The 20,846-nt window shown below is 43.7% G+C and overlaps 1 protein-coding gene and 1 pseudogene across 1 annotated transcript; both read left to right on the top strand.

Moving 5' to 3' along the window:
- The first annotated feature begins 309 nt into the window (after positions 1-309).
- LOC115153651 (vacuolar fusion protein CCZ1 homolog) lies at positions 310-19,880 on the top strand (annotated as a pseudogene).
- Positions 19,701-20,838, top strand: LOC115152919 (disks large-associated protein 5-like). Its single transcript, XM_029697850.1, has 2 exons — positions 19,701-20,001; positions 20,234-20,838. The coding sequence occupies exons 1-2, from the start codon at positions 19,840-19,842 to the stop codon at positions 20,357-20,359; spliced, it is 288 nt and encodes a 95-aa protein (XP_029553710.1). The 5' UTR covers positions 19,701-19,839; the 3' UTR covers positions 20,360-20,838.
- The last annotated feature ends 8 nt before the right edge of the window (positions 20,839-20,846 follow it).

The following is a 20,846-nucleotide window of genomic DNA, read 5'->3' as shown; positions in this document are numbered from 1 at the left end:
TTCAAATATGGCCTCCCTCACTAATTATCCCTGCTTAGAAATAGTGCCTTCCTCAAGGAGAGCTGGTCAAAGCTTCCACCATACTACAGGCCCAGCCCATTTACTTCAATGACCTGTCTTCATTATTCATACCTAGCCAATCAGAGGAAACCCCCAGCTCTCCCTAATTGTATGAAGGGCTTCCCCTTCCATTATGTAACCTAAAGACACAGAAGGCATGTGGTGTCTATTGTATCCCAGGTTGAATGTCACTGTTCTAGCAATTCGAGATGGCGTCCTCTTGTCTTTGGGAACAGCAATGTATGCACTATGCAGGTAAACTAATATCTCCAGCTTTGACCTAACAGAGATCCACCTTGGACAGAAACATTGTTGCAATTGAAGCTGAAAATGGGAGCATTGTATTGTCCAGCATACTGTTTGCAGGCCTTTTGTGTTTCTCAGATCTGAAATCTGAGCACAATGGGATGTGTGTATAACGTTGCTTTCTAAGCTAACACCTCACCTTCTCCAAGTATCCCTGAAGGCTATTAAATGGCTATTAACCAAACGGATACAAGTCTTTCTATTCACCTTCCATTGTCCACTCAGACTGCGTGTGTAACTGTCCTCTATCCCTGGTCTCCTCCAGTACCTGCAGTCCCATGACCTGCTGGACGTCTTCGGGGGGGAATCGCCTTTTTCCCCCTGGACAAGATGACCTACCTGAAGAGCCAGTCATTTGTCAACAGAGTGGAGGAGAGCCTCAGCCTGATCAAATGCTCAGCTTTCCTCTACAACGTCCAGCTCATATGGTACAGTTGGGGGAAGCAGATCGTGTGTAGGATGTGTGGGGGTGGTCTGCTGTACTTTGGTCTTAAACACCTGCCCACATGTAGAAACCAAATTTAGCCTACAATTTGCAAATGCATGGGTAGGAATAAAGCTAACAGAACTGGTTGAAAAAAACATAAGCTCTGAATTGTATTCTCCCATGATCTTGAGACACAGGCTGCTCCACCATTCAACTGCCCAGGCTCTGTATCTAGTAGGCTCTTTTTCAGGCCTCCCCACCATGCCAAAGCCAGGGAGGGGAGGAGAGAGCTTATTGGGCTTCCCCTCCTGGTGATGTGTTGTGCGTGCTAGAGCCCTGATCTAGCCCTTGGTGCCTCCAGGCAGCCCTTTACCACTGTAAGGTGTGGGGGAGCCTGGCAGCAGCGCCGGGCATCCCTCCAACGCTCCTCATCCCATTAGGGTTGGGGCTGGGAGGCACAGAGACTTTAAATACATACCTTAATCTGATTACAGTAACTCTATAATCCTGACATGTCTCTCACTTTTAACTCAGTCTGACCTGATATCTAATCAGGGGATTATGTGAACGATAATATAATTATCGTAATGATTTGATTGATTGCCAATCAAAGAATTTGAGCAGTTTTGATAGCATTGGGCCTGGAGATGATGGGCTTAGTTTATCAATACTCCTGAACAGACTGTGAACAGGAACAGGAAATGTTTGATGCTAACTGAGGTGTGTCCCCTTTTTTTGTTATCCCCATGCAGGAGTGGTCTGGAGCAGGATGACATGCGGATCCTGTACAAGTACCTGACGACGTCACTGTTCCCCAGACACTCCGAACCAGAGGTGTGTGTGTGTGTGTGTGTGAGGGTCTCTCAGAGCATTCAGTCAGTCCACTGACACCCCTATCAGATCACAGCAAAATCACATTCTACCTGAACAGAGCAATACTCAATCATGAGGCATCAAAGCCAAAGGAAATGCATAATATTAAGAAACGCTATAAATGGAAGGAAAGTAGTGTAGAAACCTTACCAAAAATCAATTAGGCAACAACAAATTAAATCCCTTTTAGACAACTTCCGGGGCAATACGTTTCACAGTAATAGTGAAGGTGTAAACTTGGCAGTTGAAAACCTAAACAGTATATTTGACCGAAGAATGTCTTGTAACAGGCACAATTAGTTGAACACCCATTGTTACCCCACAGGCTCCAGACAATGTTGATAATGATTTGTTAAGTTATATTAAAGCAGGTTTTCTCTCTCCACCATCTCTCTTCTCTACCCTCTCTCCCTCTCTTCCCTTCCCTCCCTTTCTCTCTCCAGCTGGCTGGTAGGGACTCTCCCCTAAGACCTGAGGTGGCAAGGAATCTGCTTCACAACGGGAGGCGAGTCCTTAAACACCCTCTCTGGTCCCCTGCCTCCCTCCCTCCAGGTCTCCTGGCTAGGCTGGGCCAAGTTCCCTCATTCCCTCTGTTGCTGGTGCTCTGGTCCCATGCAGAAGGACAGAGACATCATGTCAGTGTGGAACCTTCTAGCCATGTCACATCTGCTGCTAATCTGACTACAGAAGTGAAGAGGGGATGGATGGAATTGTTTTTGGACTTTATCGTGTTCATTCATGGGTTTCAGTGGATATATTGTTATGTCAATGTAGTGATGGAATAAATATATTATGTCAACGTAGTGATGGAAGAACTATATTGTTAGGTCAACGTAGTGAAGGAAGAACTATATTGTTAGGTCAACGTAGTGATGGAAGAACTATATTGTTAGGTCAACGTAGTGATGGAAGAACTATATTGTTAGGTCAACGTAGTGATGGAAGAACTATATTGTTAGGTCAACGTAGTGATGGAATAAATATATTATGTCAACGTAGTGATGGAATAAATATATTATGTCAACGTAGTGATGGAAGAACTATATTGTTAGGTCAACGTAGTGATGGAATAAATATATTATGTCAACGTAGTGAAGGAAGAACTATATTGTTAGGTCAACGTAGTGAAAGAAGAACTATATTGTTAGGTCAACGTAGTGATGGAAGAACTATTGTTAGGTCAACGTAGTGATGGAAGAACTATATTGTTAGGTCAACGTAGTGATGGAAGAACTATATTGTTAGGTCAACGTAGTGATGGAAGAACTATATTGTTAGGTCAACGTAGTGATGGAAGAACTATATTGTTAGGTCAACGTAGTGATGGAAGAACTATATTGTTAGGTCAACGTAGTGATGGAATAAATATATTATGTCAACGTAGTGATGGAATAAATATATTATGTCAATGTAGTGATGGAAGAACTATATTGTTAGGTCAACGTAGTGAAGGAAGAACTATATTGTTAGGTCAACGTAGTGATGGAAGAACTATATTGTTAGGTCAACGTAGTGATGGAAGAACTACACTGCTCAAAAAAATAAAGGGAACACTTAAACAGCACATCCTAGATCTGAATGAAAGAAATAATCTTATTAAATACTTTTTTCTTTACATAGTTGAATGTACTGACAACAAAATCACACAAAAATAATCAATGGAAATCCAATTTATCAACCCATGGAGGTCTGGATTTGGAGTCACACTCAAAATTAAAGTGGAAAACCACACTACAGGCTGTTCCAACTTTGATGTAATGTCCTTAAAACAAGTCAAAATGAGGCTCAGTAGTGTGTGTGGCGGCCATGTGCCTGCATGACCTCCCTACAACGCCTGGGCATGCCCCTGATGAGGTGGCGGATGGTCTCCTGAGGGATATCCTCCCAGACCTGGACTAAAGCATCCACCAACTCCTGGACAGTCTGTGGTGCAACGTGGCGTTGGTGGATGGAGCAAGATATGATGTCCCAGATGTGCTCAATTGGATTCAGGTCTGGGGTATGGGCGGGCCAGTCCATAGCATCAATGCCTTCCTCTTGCAGGAACTGCTGACACACTCCAGCCACATGAGGTCTAGCATTGTCTTGCATTAGGAGGAACCCAGGGCCAACCGCACCAGCATATGGTCTCACAAGGGGTCTGAGGATCTCATCTCGGTACCTAATGGCAGTTAGGCTACCTCTGGCGAGCACATGGAGGGCTGTGCGGCCCCCCCAAAGAAATGCCACCCCACACCATGACTGACCCACCGCCAAACCGGTCTTGCTGGAGGATGTTGCAGGCTGCAGAACGTTCTCCACGGCGTCTCCAGACTCTGTCACGTCTGTCACGTGCTCAGTGTGAACCTGCTTTCATCTGTGAAGAGCACAGGGCGCCAGTGGCGAATTTGCCAATCTTGGTGTTGTCTGGCAAATGCCAAACAACCTGCATGGTGTTGGGCTGTAAGCACAACCCCCACCTGTGGACGTCGGGCCCTCATACCACCCTCATGGAGTCTGTTTCTGACCGTTTGAGCAGACGCATGCACATTTGTGGCCTGCTGGAGGTCATTTTGCCGGGCTCTGGCAGGGCTCCTCCTGCTCCTCCTTGCACAAAGGCGGAGGTAGCGGTCCTGCTGCTGGGTTGTTGCCCTCCTACGGCCTCCTCCACGTCTCCTGATGTACTGGCCTGTCTCCTGGTAGTGCCTCCATGCTCTGGACACTACGCTGACAGACACAGCAAACCTTCTTGCCACAGCTCGCATTGATGTGCCATCTTGGATGAGCTGCACTACCTGAGCCACTTGTGTGGCTTGTAGACTCCGTCTCATGTTACCACTAGAGTGAAAGCACCGCCAGCATTCAAAAGTGACCAAAACATCAGCCAGGAAGCATAGGAACTGAGAAGTGGTCTGTGGTCTCCACCTGCAGAACCACTCCTTTATTGGGGGTGTCTTGCTTATTGCCTATAATTTCCACCTGTTGTCTATTCTTTTTGCACAACAGCATGTGAAATTTATTGTCAATCTGTGTTACTTCCTAAGTGGAAAGTTTGATTTCACAGAAGTGTGATTGACTTGGAGTTACATTGTGTTGTTTAAGTGTTCCCTTTACTTTTTTGAGCAGTATATATTGTTAGGTCAACGTAGTGATGGAAGAACTATATTGTTAGGTCAAGGTAGTGATGGAAGAACTATATTGTTAGGTCAACGTAGTGATGGAAGAACTATATTGTTAGGTCAACGTAGTGATGGAAGAACTATATTGTTAGGTCAACGTAGTGATGGAAGAACTATATTGTTAGGTCAACGTAGTGATGGAAGAACTATATTGTTAGGTCAACGTAGTGATGGAAGAACTATATTGTTAGGTCAACGTAGTGATGGAAGAACTATATTGTTAGGTCAACGTAGTGATGGAAGAACTATATTGTTAGGTCAACGTAGTGATGGAAGAACTATATTGTTAGGTCAACGTAGTGATGGAAGAACTATATTGTTAGGTCAACGTAGTGATGGAAGAACTATATTGTTAGGTCAACGTAGTGATGGAAGAACTATATTGTTAGGTCAACGTAGTGATGGAAGAACTATATTGTTAGGTCAACGTAGTGATGGAAGAACTATATTGTTAGGTCAACGTAGTGATGGAAGAACTATATTGTTAGGTCAACGTAGTGAAGGAAGAACTATATTGTTAGGTCAACGTAGTGATGGAAGAACTATATTGTTTTAGATTATCAAGTGAAATCAATCAAAGGTGATGGCACAATGGGGATGGGGTATTTTTTTATTGTTTTGCTAGGAAAGTGTCATTTATTGTAGCATTAGGTTGTAATTAAAGTGCGTTGGTGGCCAGGCAGGCTTAATATCCAGTCTGATTGTTTAACAACATGGAGGATTACTGAGCAGTGTTACAACACAGCGTGGTCTTACCACACTAACAATAATGAGATTTGCAGCTCTCTACCATCCCACACACAGACACAAAGGAGGGGGATTGACTCTGGGATCACACTTAACAGAGAGAGGGAGGGAGAGCTAAGCTGTTTAAGAGTCCCGGTCTAGCCTAGTCCACCCTAGAGCCCTCTGTGCTTGAGAGGAAGAGACACTACGCGACCAAAAGTATATTTGGACACCTGCTCGTCGAACCAAAAGCATGGGCATTAATATGGAGTTGGTCCCCCCTTTGCTGCTACAACAGCCTCCACTCTTCTGGGAAGGCTTTCCACTAGATGTGGGGACTTTCTTGCATTCAGCCACAAGAGCATTAGAGGTCGGCACTGACGTTGGGCGATTAGGCCTAGCTCGCAGTCGGTGTTCCAATTCATCCCAAAGGTGTTCATGTGTTCGATGGGGTTGAGGTCAGGGCTCTGTGCAGGCCAGTCAAGTTATTCCACACCAATCTCGACAAAACATTTCTGTATGGGCCTCGCTTTGTGCACATTGTCATGCTGAAACAGGAAAGGGCCTTCTCCAAAATGTTGCCACAAAGTTGGTAGTCCCGAATCATTGTCTAGAATGTCATTGTATGCTGTAGCGTTAAGATTTCCCTTCACTAGAACCAAGAGGCCTAGCCCGAACCATGAAAAACAGCTCCAGACCATTATTCCTCCACCAAACTTTACAGTTGGCACTATGCATTCGGGCAGGTAGCGTTCTCCTGGCATCCGCCAAACCCAGATTCGTCCGTTGGACTGCCAGATGGTGAAGCGTGATTCATCACTACAGAGAACACGTTTCCACTGCTCCAGAGTCCAATGGCGGCGAGCTTTACACCGCTCCAGCCAACGTTTGGCATTGCACATGGTGATCAAAGGCTTGTGTGCAACTGCTCGGCCATGGAAACCCATTTCATGAAGCTCCTGACGAACAGTTGTGCTGACGTTGCTCCCAGAGGCAGTTTGGAACTCGGTAGTGAGTGTTGCAACTGAGGACAGATGATTTTCATGCGGTCCGCGCTTCAGCATTCGGCGGTCCTGTTCTGTGAGCTTGTGTGGCCTACCACTTTGTGGCTGAGCCGTTTTTGCTCCTAGACGTTTCCACTTCAAAGTAACATCACTTAAAGTTGACTGGGGGCAGCTCTAGCAGGGCAGAAATTTGATGAACTGACTTGTTGGAAAGGTGGCATCCTATGACGGTGCCACGTTGAAAGTCACTGAGCTCTTCAGTAAGGCCATTCTACTGCCAGTGTTTGTCTATGGAGATTGCATGGCTGTGTGCTCGATTTTATACACGTCAGCAACGGTTGTGACTGAAATAGCCGAATCCACTAATTTGACGGGGTGTCCACATACTTTTGTAAATATATTGTCATTTGTAGAGGCGCTCCTCAGTTTAGCCCAAATGCCAGAGGTGGGCCTGTAGTACAGCTGTGTCTACAGGCCTGTTTGAATACTGTAAAAGTGCACCCTTCCTGCGTCCCTTCCAATCACGAATTCAACACAGCTGTAATGATGAAAGAATGGGTTCCACTATACTGATTCAACACAGCTGTATAGATAAAAGAATGGGTTCCACAACATGGCTTTCACCTATCCTGTCTGGTCAGATCAGCGATTACCTCATAGAAGGGAAGAGAATGAATGATCTCAAAGAATAGGTAGAATTAAGAGGTTATCCCTTTAGGGTAAGTAGCTTGGCAGAAAGTAGTCAAACACACAGACAACATTTTACGTAGATCTAAGTAGAGGCACAGAGAAGACAATACAAGCACTTCATATAAATGCATTTTCAGAGCATTGAAATAGAGCCGTTGGTAGAGGAGGAGGTGGGGGGAGGTGACCCCTGAGAGTGTGCTACCGCCGGTGTGACTCGTGACTGCGAGGGGAATTGGACACGCCAAGCTCGAGCTGACTCCTGGGATACACAGAGAGAGAGAGAGGATCATTTAACAAGGAGATTATCCAGCAAAAGCACCAAGGGCAGGGGAGAACTGTTAAAGTGTAAATGATGGAAGGGTCGCATACACGTACAGTATGCAAACCCCACAGTCATACAGTATGCAAACCCCACAGTCATTCAGTATGCAAACCCCACAGTCATACAGTATGCAAACCCACACAGTCATACAGTATGCAAACCCACACAGTCATACAGTATGCAAACCCACACAGTCATACAGTATGCAAACCCACACAGTCATACAGTATGCAAACCCACACAGTCATACAGTATGCAAACCCACACAGTACTACAGTATGCAAACCCCACAGTCATACAGTATGCAAACCCCACAGTCATACAGTATGCAAAGGACCTGCTAACCTCAAAGACCCAGAGGCCAAATTCCGCTTCCTCAGAATATTCGTCAACGCAGAGGACAATTATGAGGAGCTGCATCTGATCGTTTATAAGATGAGGAGATGTCTGCGTCCCAAATTGCAACATATTCCCTATATAATGCACTACTTTTAACCAGGGCCCATAGGGCTCTAGTCAAAAGTAATGGAGGGCTCTGGTCAAAAGTAGGACACTATATAGGGAAAAGGGAGGTTATTTGGGATGCAACTAAGGAGAAGGGAACTGTGGTCTTGTCCCGCTGGTTTGTAGGATCTCGGTAGCATTAATTATGGAAATCACCCAAAGAGGCTTTTTATTATGTTTTAAAGAGAGCGAGATTGGTAGTACTCCCAACCCATTATTTGTTTGGCAGACAATTTGGTAATCTGGTATTATTTCATAACTGAAGGACAGAGGGAGGGTTTGACCCAAGTTGACCTCTTGTTGGGAATAGACGGCTTTGTTCTCTGGTCTCTCAAATGGCTTCCTTAAATGATTTCTAAATTCAATATATTTGATAAGTTCTAAATTATAGTATTCCTTTCTCTAGACCCATTATATTCAAACGGCACATTGTCTGCTTTATTTCAGGCGATGAGTGCAGCGGGTTGTTTTACGATCAGTGGCGAGTATCTTCTCATGTCATTTGGTCAACCCCCCCCCCCCCCTTCTAAACATCTGGGCTGATGCTTTTTACATTTTCTTAGTCGGCTGTTCTTGCGAATATAGCAATGGCAAATTATTGGCAAAATATTATGTGGACTGAAAAGAAAAAACCTAAAGTTCCTAAATCCATTCTACTAATTCTAACTGTATGGTCATATTCTCTCCCAGTGTCGGTGGAGCTGACGAGGGAGTTCTGTGAGCAGCTGGATGGCCTGGTGGGTCCTCAGCTCACCCTGCTGGCCTCAGACCTATGTGAACAGTACAACGTCAACCACAGGACATCAGGGTCAGTACTGTCACTTTAATCCGCAAAGCCTCTAACCTCCACTCCAATTCCTCGGCCTGTGTTGCTTCAACACGCAATGATGGAGATTACGGTCCGAAATATTGAAAGAGGTGTACAGTCGACCGACCCCTCATTAAACTTAGCATCCGGAACCAAATCTCACATGTGCGCTTGCCAACTTCGTCTGTCACAAGAGACTAACCCCTTATAAATGCAACAGCTAGAGACTATTGTCACAGCATGCACTGAAGTGGAGCTTGCCCTTATCTGGAGCAATTGAATGTAATTGAATTTGGACTGGAAGACTGTTCAGCAGCCAAACAGTTTTATTTTAGTTGTTTTAACACAAGCCACTTCTCTGTTTGTCAGGATGGGTACCACCAGCCTATTTCCGCAACATTTAAGAGCGTTGAAGCACGAGACTAACCTTCTCTACTGTTGTTGTCCTGTAGCTACCCAGTGTAGCAACATGAAGCGCACCTGCGCAGATACTCTGTGTGACTCTGAGAGCAAAGTCTTGCATCGTGCTTATCTCAATATCTGCCGTGCTGCGTCTACCCTTAACATATTGTCCTGGCAAGGATATTTTATTTTCATATTGGCCTTTCCAGTACGGTTCCAGCAACTCCGTTGAATGCGCAAGCAGGCTAGCACAGTACAGTTCTGCTTGGCTCTGCTCATCTCGACTCAGTAGTGTGAAAAGGTTGTTTGACTCTCCTCTCATCTTTGTAATTATCGTCATCCTCTCCCTCTGTGTTGCTGCAGGCCGGACAAAGAGCCCCAGTTCAAGTTCATCTACTTCAACAACATGAACCTGGCAGAGAAGAGCACCATCCACATGAGGAAGACTCCCAGCGTGTTTCTGACCTCCGTCCATCCAGACATGAAGATTCTGGGAGACATCAACTGGGACTTTGCCCAGTAAGCACTAAGCACAACAACAATGTATCACAACAGAACTACAACCCTATTAGGGTTAGCTCTCTGAGGCTTAGTTTTGACAGCTCTCTGTGAGTGGAGTATATTATAGTGTCCTTATGTTCATGTCCTTTTTGTATGTTGCCTCAGGGTTGATGAAGAGATCATTGTGAAGGCAATGACAGACTACTGGGTGGTCAGCCAGAAGTCGGACCAGAGAGAGCTGTGCGTCATCTTGAACAAGAAGAATGTCAATTTGTTTGAAGTTAATGGTAGGTCCAACATAGATAGATTGATGGAAGAATTAATGATTTTTTTGGAGCTCATCTCACGTTTCCTTGGTTATGCTTGCTTATCCCAACAGAAGAAGTGAAAAGGCTCTGTGCGACACAGTTCAACAACATTTTCTTCTTGGACTGAACGAAGGAAGGAAACTGACAATGTCAAGCATACCCATAACATGATGCTGCCACCCCAATACATCACAGGTATATTTTTGCAAAAGGTGTTGAGTGTTCCAGATTGGTCCAGTTAAATCTGTTTTAAAAAATCTGAGACAAGATTTGAATATTGCTGTCTATCAATGATTCCCAACCAAATTTGCTGAGCTTGAGCAATTTTGACAAAAACTTTTGCAACAGCTAATGGGATCCAAATAAAATACCCAATATATATATATTTGTTATTTTATTAGGATCCCATTAGCTGTTGCGATAGCAGCAGCTACTCTTCCTGGGGCCCACATAAAGCATAAAACATGACATAACACAGAATATTAATAGACAAGAACAGAACTACATCAATTTAATATGTTGCCTTAAGTGTTGTGCAAGGTTGGTAGAATCTTATTCAAAGTTATTCACAGCTGTGATGGCTGCCAAAAGGTGCTTCCACCAAGTATTAATTCTGGCGTGCGAAGACCTACTCAATCAATGCATCCTCATTTCTTTGTATTTCTTAGTAATTTGGAAAATGTTCTAGAATTTTTCTTTAACTTTGAAAACATGGAGTAGGTTGTATAGATCGATATGATTCTTTTTTTATGTAATCCCTTTTTAGATTTAACCTTACGGCAGCAAAATGTGAAGACTTTCCAAAGGGGTGTGTAGACTTTCACTAACGACTGTACATTATGAAGGACTTGACAAATATTCACTTTTTTGTATCAGCTTTTCTAAATGGGTGCCTATGGTTGCATGGCCATCGGTGTTCCATTGATCTCTTACCGTATGTATAGTAAAAAATGAAATAAAGAAGCTTTTCACATCATGTAATTTTCATTCTTGTAATTAAGAGTAAAATTATCAGAATTGTTCAGGATTTGTAATTGTCTTCTTGTTTAAGTTCCTGTCAGCTGTTTCTTACAGTTGACATTGTTCTACTTGTTGCTGTTAAGGACACACATGACATTATTATCATTAAAGCAGTTTAAAACTGACATGCACAGACATGCTGTTGTTTTCTTCTATGGGTTCTGTTCATTATCTTGTATAATGTCTAAAGTAATGTGGATTGTAAAATACAACCCCAACTTTAAATAAATTAAGTAATTATAATTTTCCTCCCATGTACCCCATTTCAACTACAGCCTAAAAATATATCTTCTGTTTGACAAGGGAATGCTCTCCTGACTGTTATGCCAAAACATGCTAAAAATGTTCTCAGAAGGTTTTTTGCTAACATAGAATGTTCCCCCAACTAATGGAAAAATGGACACTCATAAATAAGGGAACATTACGGATAACATTTTTGTAATGTTATCCGTAATGTTCCCTTATTTATGAGTGTCCAGTTTTCTAACAAACAATTTCTCCTTTGCCAAGATAATTCATCCACCTGACAGGTGTGGCATATCAAGAAGTTGACTAAACAGCATGATCATTATACATGTGCACCTTGTGCTGGGGACAATAACAGGCAACTCTAAAATGTGCAGTTTTGTCACACAACATAATGCCACAGATGTATTGTGTTTTAAGGGAGCGTGCAATTGGCACGCTGACTGCAGGAATGTCCACCAGAGCTGAATGTTAATTTCTCTACCATAAGCCGCCTCCAATGTCATTTTAGAGCATTTGGCAGTACTTCCAACAGGCCTCGCAACCGCAGACCAAGTGTAATGCCAACCCAGGACATCCACATCCAGCTTCTTCACCTACGGGATCATCTGAGATCAGCCACCCGAACAGCTGATGGAACTGTGGGTTTGCACAACCAAAGAATTTCTGCACAAACTGTCAGAAGCGTCTCAGGGAAGCTTATCTGTGTGCTCGTTGTCCTCACCAGGGTCATGACCTGACTCCAGTTTGGCGTCGTATTCGACTTCAGTGGGAAAATGCTCACCTTCGCTGGTCACTGGCACGCTAAAGAAATGTGCTCTTCACAGATGAATCCCGGTATGGGCAAGCATAAGCTACGGACCATGGAAAACATTTGCATTTTATCGATGGCAATTTGAATATACAGAGATACCATGACGAGATCCTGAGGCCCATTGTATGGTGTCGTGTGGGCGAGCGGATTGCTGATGTCAACATTGTGAACAGAGTGCCCCATGGTGGCGGTGGGGTTATGGTATGGGCAGGCATAAGCTACGGACAACGGAAAACAATTGCATTTTATCGATGGCAATTTCAATGTACAGAGATACCATGACGAGATCCTGAGGCCCATTGTGGTGCCACTCATCCGCCGAAATCACCTCATGTTTCAGCATACTAATGCACGGCCCCATGTCGCAAGGATTTGTACACAATTCCTGGAAGCTGAAAATGTCCCAGTTCTTCCATGGCTTGCATACTCAACAGACATGTCAACCATTGAGCATGTTTGGAATGCTCTGGATCGACATGCTCTGGATCGACATGTTCCAGTGGGATAACATTCCACAGGCCAAAATTAACAGTCTGATCATCTCTATGCGAAGGAGATGTGTTGTGCTCCATGAGGCAAATGATGGTCATACCAGATACTGACTGGTTTTCTGATCCATCCCCCTACCTTTATTAAGGTATCTGTGACCAACAGATGCATATCTGTATTCCTACTCATGTGAAAGCCATATTTTAGGGCCTCATTTATTTATTTCAATTGACTGATTTCCTTATATGAACTGTAACTCAGTAAAATCTTTTAAATTGTTGCATGTTGTGTTTATATTAACCTCCAACATTGGTGAGGAAAATGCTAAATTGACCCAAGATCAGCATCTGTGGGCAACTTCACTTGCCACAAGTAGGTTCCTAACTGATACAGGGTCAAATATTTGTTCAACGCCCCACTGGTTGAGGTTGTGATTGCGGGTAGGATGATCTGACCCTGGTGCAACTTCTGCTGTTAAAGCCCCCTAGCTCAGATACATGAAGTATTTTCCACCTGGGAGATACTGTCTGTCTGCCTCATGGTTGTGCTGCTGACAACACTGCGACCGCCCTTTTGTGGTGTGTTGAAAGTACACACAAGGTGAAATTTGAAACGATAAAATTAGAGAGATGATGAGAGTGGGAAACAGTTACATTCCATAGGACAGGACATAGAATAACCTTTATGTTCAATAGGTCTACATTAAATGAGAATAATGCCAGGGACACAGGCGCACACACACACAAACAAATGGGTGCCTGACTTTGAAAGTAGGGGTGCTAAAACATACATTTACACCGATATTTCGAAAGTGGGGGTGCAGCTGATCTGTTTTGCTAGATTGCTCAAGCGCCTATGCGCCCACACAGAGAGAGAAAAAATAGAGGGGAGGGAGTTCAAACTTTGGTTCAATGATGATGCCATTGACTTCTAGGCTTGTTGTACATTGATTACCCCCCAGGTACTTACAGTTGTTTTACCCACAAACACACGTCAAAGTATCTCAGAACATGTTCGAAATCATTAGCCTATCAGCGCGACGCGCCCGACCGGAAATCAGCCACTCAGCCAATTGGCATAGACTAGCAGAATTTAGAATTTTCAAAACTGCCCCGCCATGTTGTTATTTTGAGTCTGAGGACCCACGTCCAGAAAGGGTGCTAGCTGGACAGCTATAACTTTGAAATCACTACTAACAACTACTTTTTCCAACAGGTAAGAGTGCACAATGATGAAATACTATGTTGGTAAATGTTTCTCATTAACACTAAATATAGTGGCTAACATTGACTGCGCCTAACGTTATTTGGCTAGATAGCTACAGTATAGTCACAACATAATCAATGTATTTGTATATAAAACGTGTAAGTAGCTAGAAGTTCCAAGCATTGTATTTATATTTGTCACAGGACCATGGACTCCATGGAAGCTTGTTTCAGCCACCTGCGTCAACGTGACACCAGTGTGGACATGCTGCGGGTGAAGATGTTTCGGAGACGGTCGCAGTCCCAGAAGGAGAACCAAGACAAGGCCCTGAACAACCGCAGACAGCTTGACAATCTCCCCGAGTTGGAATGTTCTCAACTGGACATGTCGGTTGCTGAAAATGTGTCAGTAGTTCAGGGAAATGTACCGAATGCAAAACAAGTGAAAAGTGAGTTGTTTTTGTGTGTGGTGGTTCTGATGTGCATTCGCGGTTCACTTATTTAACAATCTAAACAGTATTCAATAGGTCAGGGGTTCCCAAACCTTTTTCATTCAGGCCCCCTTCCAGCATTTGAGCATCCCGGCCCCCCATGCACGCGCCACGTATATTTCTATGGGCACAAGCACTGTACATGACACAAACTGTTCACACCCCTCTTGTTGGTGGAGAGAAAATGTTGCAGGGTTTAAGCTCATTTTCTTGCAATTCTATTTATTTTGCCATGTCTCGTGATATTTCTGTGACTCAAACATTACATCAATCTAAGGCTTAAAAAAACCTAGCTAAAAATATTAGCTGACATATCAACATTTCTGAAAAGTTATAAATAGCTCTTTAAGGTCTGCAATGACTGGACTGGCACGACAAGAGTAACTGATGATACACTGCCTACATTTGAAGTTGCACCTTGTGCATTCTATTACCAATTTTAATAATCATTTTAAAGCTGGACTGAGTTCCTTAATATATATATATATATATATATATATATATACACACTGCTCAAAAAAATAAAGGGAACACTTAAACAACACATCCTAGATCTGAATGAAAGAAATAATCTTATTAAATACTTTTTTCTTTACATAGTTGAATGTGCTGACAACAAAATCACACAAAAAGAATCAATGGAAATCCAATTTATCAACCCATGGAGGTCTGGATTTGGAGTCACACTCAAAATTAAAGTGGAAAACCACACTACAGGCTGATCCAACTTTGATGTAATGTCCTTAAAACAAGTCAAAAATGAGGCTCAGTAGTGTGTGTGGCCTCCACGTGCCTGTATGACCTCCCTACAATGCCTGGGCATGCTCCTGATGAGGTGGTGGATGGTCTCCTGAGGGATCTCCTGCCAGACCTGGACTAAAGCATCCGCCAACTCCTGGACAGTCTGTGGTGCAATGTGGCGTTGGTGGATGGAGCGAGACATGATGTCCCAGATGTGCTCAATTGGATTCAGGTCTGGGGAACGGGCGGGCCAGTCCATAGCATCAATGCCTTCCTCTTGCAGGAACTGCTGACACACTCCAGCCACATGAGGTCTAGCATTGTCTTGCATTAGGAGGAACCCAGGGCCAACCGCACCAGCATATGGTCTCACAAGGGGTCTGAGGATCTCATCTCGGTACCTAATGGCAGTCAGGCTACCTCTGGCGAGCACATGGAGGGCTGTGCGGCCCCCCAAAGAAATGCCACCCCACACCATGACTGACACACCGCCAAACCGGTCATGCTGGAGGATGTTGCAGGCAGCAGAACGTTCTCCACGGCGTCTCCAGACTCTGTCACGTCTGTCACGTGCTCAGTGTGAACCTGCTTTCATCTGTGAAGAGCACAGGGCGCCAGTGGCGAATTTGCCAATCTTGGTGTTCTCTGGCAAATGCCAAACGTCCTGCACGGTGTTGGGCTGTAAGCACAACCCCCACCTGTGGACGTCGGGCCCTCATTCCACCCTCATGGAGTCTGTTTCTGACCGTTTGAGCAGACACATGCACATTTGTGGCCTGCTGGAGGTTATTTTGCAGGGCTCTGGCAGTGCTCCTCCTGCTCCTCCTTGCACAAAGGCGGAGGTAGCGGTCCTGCTGCTGGGTTGTTGCCCTCCTACGGCCTCCTCCACGTCTCCTGATGTACTGGCCTGTCTCCTGGTAGCGCCTCCATGCTCTGGACACTACGCTGACAGACACAGCAAACCTTCTTGCCACAGCTCGCATTGATGTGCCATCCTGGATGAGCTGCACTACCTGAGCCACTTGTGTGGGTTGTAGACTCCGTCTCATGCTACCACTAGAGTGAAAGCACTGCCAGCATTCAAAAGTGACCAAAACATCAGCCAGGAAGCATAGGAACTGAGAAGGGGTCTGTGGTCCACCTGCAGAACCACTCCTTTATTGGGGGTGTCTTGCTAATTGCCTATAATTTCCACCTGTTGTCTATTCCATTTGCACAACAGCATGTGAAATTTATTGTCAATCAGTGTTGCTTCCTAAGTGGACAGTTTGATTTCACAGAAGTGTGATTGACTTGGAGTTACATTGTGTTGTTTAAGTGTTCCCTTTATTTTTTTGAGCAGTATATATATATATATATATATACTGCTACTGTATATATATATATATATATATATATACAGTACCAGTCAAAAGTTTGGACAGACATCCCCTCATTCAAGGCTTTCTTTATTTTATATTTTCTACATTGTAGAACAATAGTGACGACATATCTTTGAAATAACACATGGAATTATGTAGTAACCAAAAAAGTATATAAAAAAATATTCCAAATATGAGATTCTTCAAAGTAGCCACCCTTTGCCTTGACGACAGCTTTGCACACTCTTGGCATTCTCTCAACCAGCTTCATGAGGTAGTCACCTGGAATACGTTTCAATTAACAGGTGTGCCTGAAGTTAATTTGTGGAATTTCTTTCCTCAATGCGTTTCAGCCAATCAGTTGTGTTGTGACAAGGTAGGGGGTAAACAAGAAAGCACTATTTGGTAAAAAAATAAAATAAATCCATATTATGGCAAGAACAGATAAAATAAGCAGAGAGAAATGACAGTCCATCATTACTTTAAGACATGAAGGTCAGTCAATCTGGAAAATTTCAAGAACTTTGAATGTTTCTTCAAGTGTAGTCGAAAAAACCATCAGGCGCTATGATGAAATTGGCTCTCATGAGGACCGCCACAGGAAAGGAAGAAACAGAGGATAAGTTCATTAGTTAACTTCACCTCAGATTGCATCCCAAAATAAATGCTTCAGAGTTCAAGTAACAGACACATCTCAACATCAACTGATCAGAGGAGACTGAATCAGGACTTCATGGTCGTATTGCTGCAAAGAAACCACTACTAAAGGACACCAATAAGAAGAGACTTTCTTGGGCCAAGAAACACGAGCAATGGACATTAGACTGGTGGAAATCTGTCCCTTGGTCTGATGAGTCCAAATTTGAGATTTTTGGTTCCAACCAGTCGAGTCTTTGTGAGATGCAGAGTAGATGAACGGATGAACTCCTTGTGTGGTTCCCACTGTGAAGCATGGAGGTGTGATGGTGTGGGGATGCTTTGCTGGTGACACGGTCAGTGATTATTTAGAATTCAAGGCACACTTAACCAGCATGGCTACCACAGCATTCTGCAGCGAAACGCCATCCCATCTTGTTTGTGCTTAGTGGGACTATCATTTGTTTTTCAACAGGACAAATGACCCAAAACAGACCTCCAGGCTGTGTAAGGGCTATTTGTCCAAGAAGGAGTGATGGTGCTGCATCAGATGACCTGGCCTCCACAATCACCTGACCTCAACCCAATTGAGATGGTTTGGGATGAGTTGGACCGCAGAGTGAAGGAAAAGCAGCCAACAAGTGCTCAGCATATGTGGGAACTCCTTCAAGACTGTTGGACAAGCATTCCTCTTGAAGCTGGTTGAGAGAATGCCAAGAGTGCGTAAAGCTTTCATCAAGGCAAAGGGTGGCTACTTTGAAGAATCTCAAATATAAAATATATTTTGATTTAACACATTTTTGGTTACGACATGATTCCATATGTGTTATTTGAAAGTTTTTGTCTTCACTATTATTCTACAATGTAGAAAATATATATATTTTTAAATAAGAAAACCCTTGAATGAGGGGGTTTGTCTGTCCAAACTTTTGACTGGTACTGTATACATACATACAATGATTGAACAAAAATGTAAACAAAACATGTAAAGTGTTGGTCCCATGTTTCATGAGCTAAAATAAAATATCCCAGAAACCTTCCATACCCACAAAAAGCTTATTTCTGTAAAATGTTGTGCACAAATTTGTTTACATCCCCGTTAGTGAGCATTTTTCCTTTGCCAAGTTAATCCGTCCACCTGACAGGTGTGGCATATCAAGAAGCTGATTAAACAGCATTGCGCCACCTTTAGCGACAATGACTCCAACCAAACACTTGCTGTAGTTGTTGATGAGTCTCTCACGTCTCTTCTCTGATACAGAGCAGAATTAACGACTGTCATTGTAAATAAGAATTTGTTCTTAACTGACTCGCCTAGTTAATTAAAGGTTAAATAACGTTAATTTATGTTTTATTACTCAGGTGCACCTTGTGCTGGGGACAATAAAAGGTCACTAAAATGTGCAGTTTTGTCACACAAAACAATCCTACAGATGTCTCAAGTTTTGAGGGAACGTGCAATTGGCATGCTGACTGTATGAATGTCCACCAGAGCTGTTTCCAGATAATTTCATGTTCATTTCTCTACAATAAGCCGCCTCAAATGTCATTTTAGAGAATTTGGCAGTACGTCCAACAACCGCAAACTACGTGTACCAAGCCAAGACCTCTACATCCGGCTTTTTTACCTGCTGAATCGATACTAGCCACCCGTACTGCTGATGTGCAAACCCACAGTTTCAATCTAAGACTTTCTGCTCAATTGTCAAAAATCGTTTCAGGGAAGCGCATCTTCGTGCTCGTCGTCCTCACCAAGGTCTTGACCTGACTGCAGTTTGGCGTCATAATCAACTTTAATGGGCAAATGCACACCTTCGATGGCCGCTGGCACGCAGGAGAAGTGTGCTCCTCACTGATGAAGCCCGGTTTCAACTTTACCGGGCAGGTAATGGGACCCATCGGCATGTTTGGTTTTCACCAGGCATAATGGGACCCATCTCATCCAAAAAGTTGACTCAAGTTTGCCAAAAACACCTGGAAGCACCTGGATGATTAAGACTCTTGGAAGAATGTTCTATGGACAGATGAGTCAAAGGTATAACATTTTGGATGACATGGGTCCCATTATGTCTGGCGATAACCAAACACTGCATTCCACAGTAAGAACCTTAGACCGACTGTCGAGCATGATGGTGGTAGGGGATGGTTTGCTGCCTCACGACCTGGACGACTTGCATTAATAGAAGGAACCATTAATTCTGCTCTGTATCAGAGAAGAGACGTGAGAGACTGATCAACAACTACAGGAAGTGTTTGGTTGGAGTCACAACGAGTTATTGAGTGTAAGGGGGGGGGGGCAATTACTTTTTCACACGGGCAGAATTATGTTATTGTTATTTGTTCACTCAGGATCCCTTTATCTGATATTAGGTTTTGGGTGAAGATCTGAGTATTCAGTATAAAAAATATTCAAAAGTAGAGAAAATTAGAAAGGGTGCAAATGCTTTTTAACTGCACTATATATATATATATATATATTTATTATTTTGGGGGGTCCCCCGCACCCCCCTACTGACCCAAGGGGTGTGCTCCCCACAGTTTGGGAACCACTGCTCTAGGTAATGTTACTGGCTACAATATTTTATTCTCTGAAACTGTGGAGTATGTCTAAAAAAATGAGCCTGAGCCAACTTCACCCTCATGCCTCTTCATCCTCCACTCCCACTAACATTATGTAATCCCACACTGATCTATTTTCTCTCCAACTCCCTCCTTCTTTTTTCTCAGACGCTGCAGTGGAGGAGCGAATGAAAAAGCTTGCCCACTACAAAGAGAAGAAGGAGCTTGTGAAGGAGAAAGAGAAGAGGGCAAGGGAGAAGAAGGGGGTGTTCAAGGTTGGGCTGTACCGGCCAGAGGCCCAGCCCCTGGTCCCTCTGCCGCAGGCCTCAGCTGCCACAATCAAAGCCAGGGTGAGAGGGCACAGCTTAAGACTGACTCAGTATACTGCTGACATGTCTATAGATGTTATAGCCATCGTCCTTGGGAGTCACTGTTCAATCATTGATTTGATGAAGATGTAATTGACTCATCACTGGAGGTTCAACTTCGATGTGCCCAAAATTCATTAGCATATAAGAACAGAAGAAATGGTGTTCTTAGTGGTTGTTACATGGCCATAACTTGGCCTTTCCCCCCCACCAGGCAACAACGCCACTGGTCCAGCCCCAATCCACCAGAGTGACTCGCTCCACCATGAGGCAGCAGGCCCCCAAGGTGACTTTTGGGGGCCTACAAGTCTACATTAGTTCTGCACATGTCTTTATATAAGATGTTCTGTTACATTATTTAGTTAAGAACTACAATAGCTGCTTTTTTGAATAACCATATAATTTACAATATGCAGTTTTTTTCTCTGTTCCATTGACCTTAGCAACACAGCCTATTCACACTCTCCCTGTTTCAAGAAAAGGTTGGTGTTTCTATACCCCCACTTTACCTCTAAAACAATTAGTCCAGCCTATATCATCTTTAAATTGTTTGCTTGATTCAACACTTGCTGACCCTTGACCTCTACCTGGTTCTGGCTTAGTTGAACCAGCTGTGGTCAGGTCAACCAGGAGGACCAGGATTGCTATAGGTAACACTCCTAACCATGACAACAATCTGTCAACTGTACTACACATAGCTATTCTTTACGTTACTCTCCACGCCTTTTGTTTTGCCAGTTATTTGACCCTGATAAACATATCCTTGACTCGTAACTCATGACTGTTATTTTTCCACTTTCCTGCAGTTGAACCAGTAGTCAGAGCCC

Source organism: Salmo trutta, chromosome 18 (assembly GCF_901001165.1).
Source record: "Salmo trutta chromosome 18, fSalTru1.1, whole genome shotgun sequence".
In the NCBI taxonomy this organism is placed as follows: Eukaryota; Metazoa; Chordata; class Actinopteri; order Salmoniformes; family Salmonidae; genus Salmo; species Salmo trutta.
The sequence above is the reverse complement of the archived record's forward strand: the minus strand, read 5'-3'. Positions and strand labels throughout refer to the sequence as shown.

Excerpts from the sequence above, each read along its gene's own strand:
- LOC115152919 (XM_029697850.1), top strand. The coding sequence starts at position 19,840 with ATGAAAAAGCTTGCCCACTACAAAGAGAAGAAGGAGCTTGTGAAGGAG. Across the intron at positions 20,002-20,233 it reads CTGCCACAATCAAAGCCAGG|GCAACAACGCCACTGGTCCA; the intron begins GTGAGAGGGCAC and ends CCCCCCCACCAG.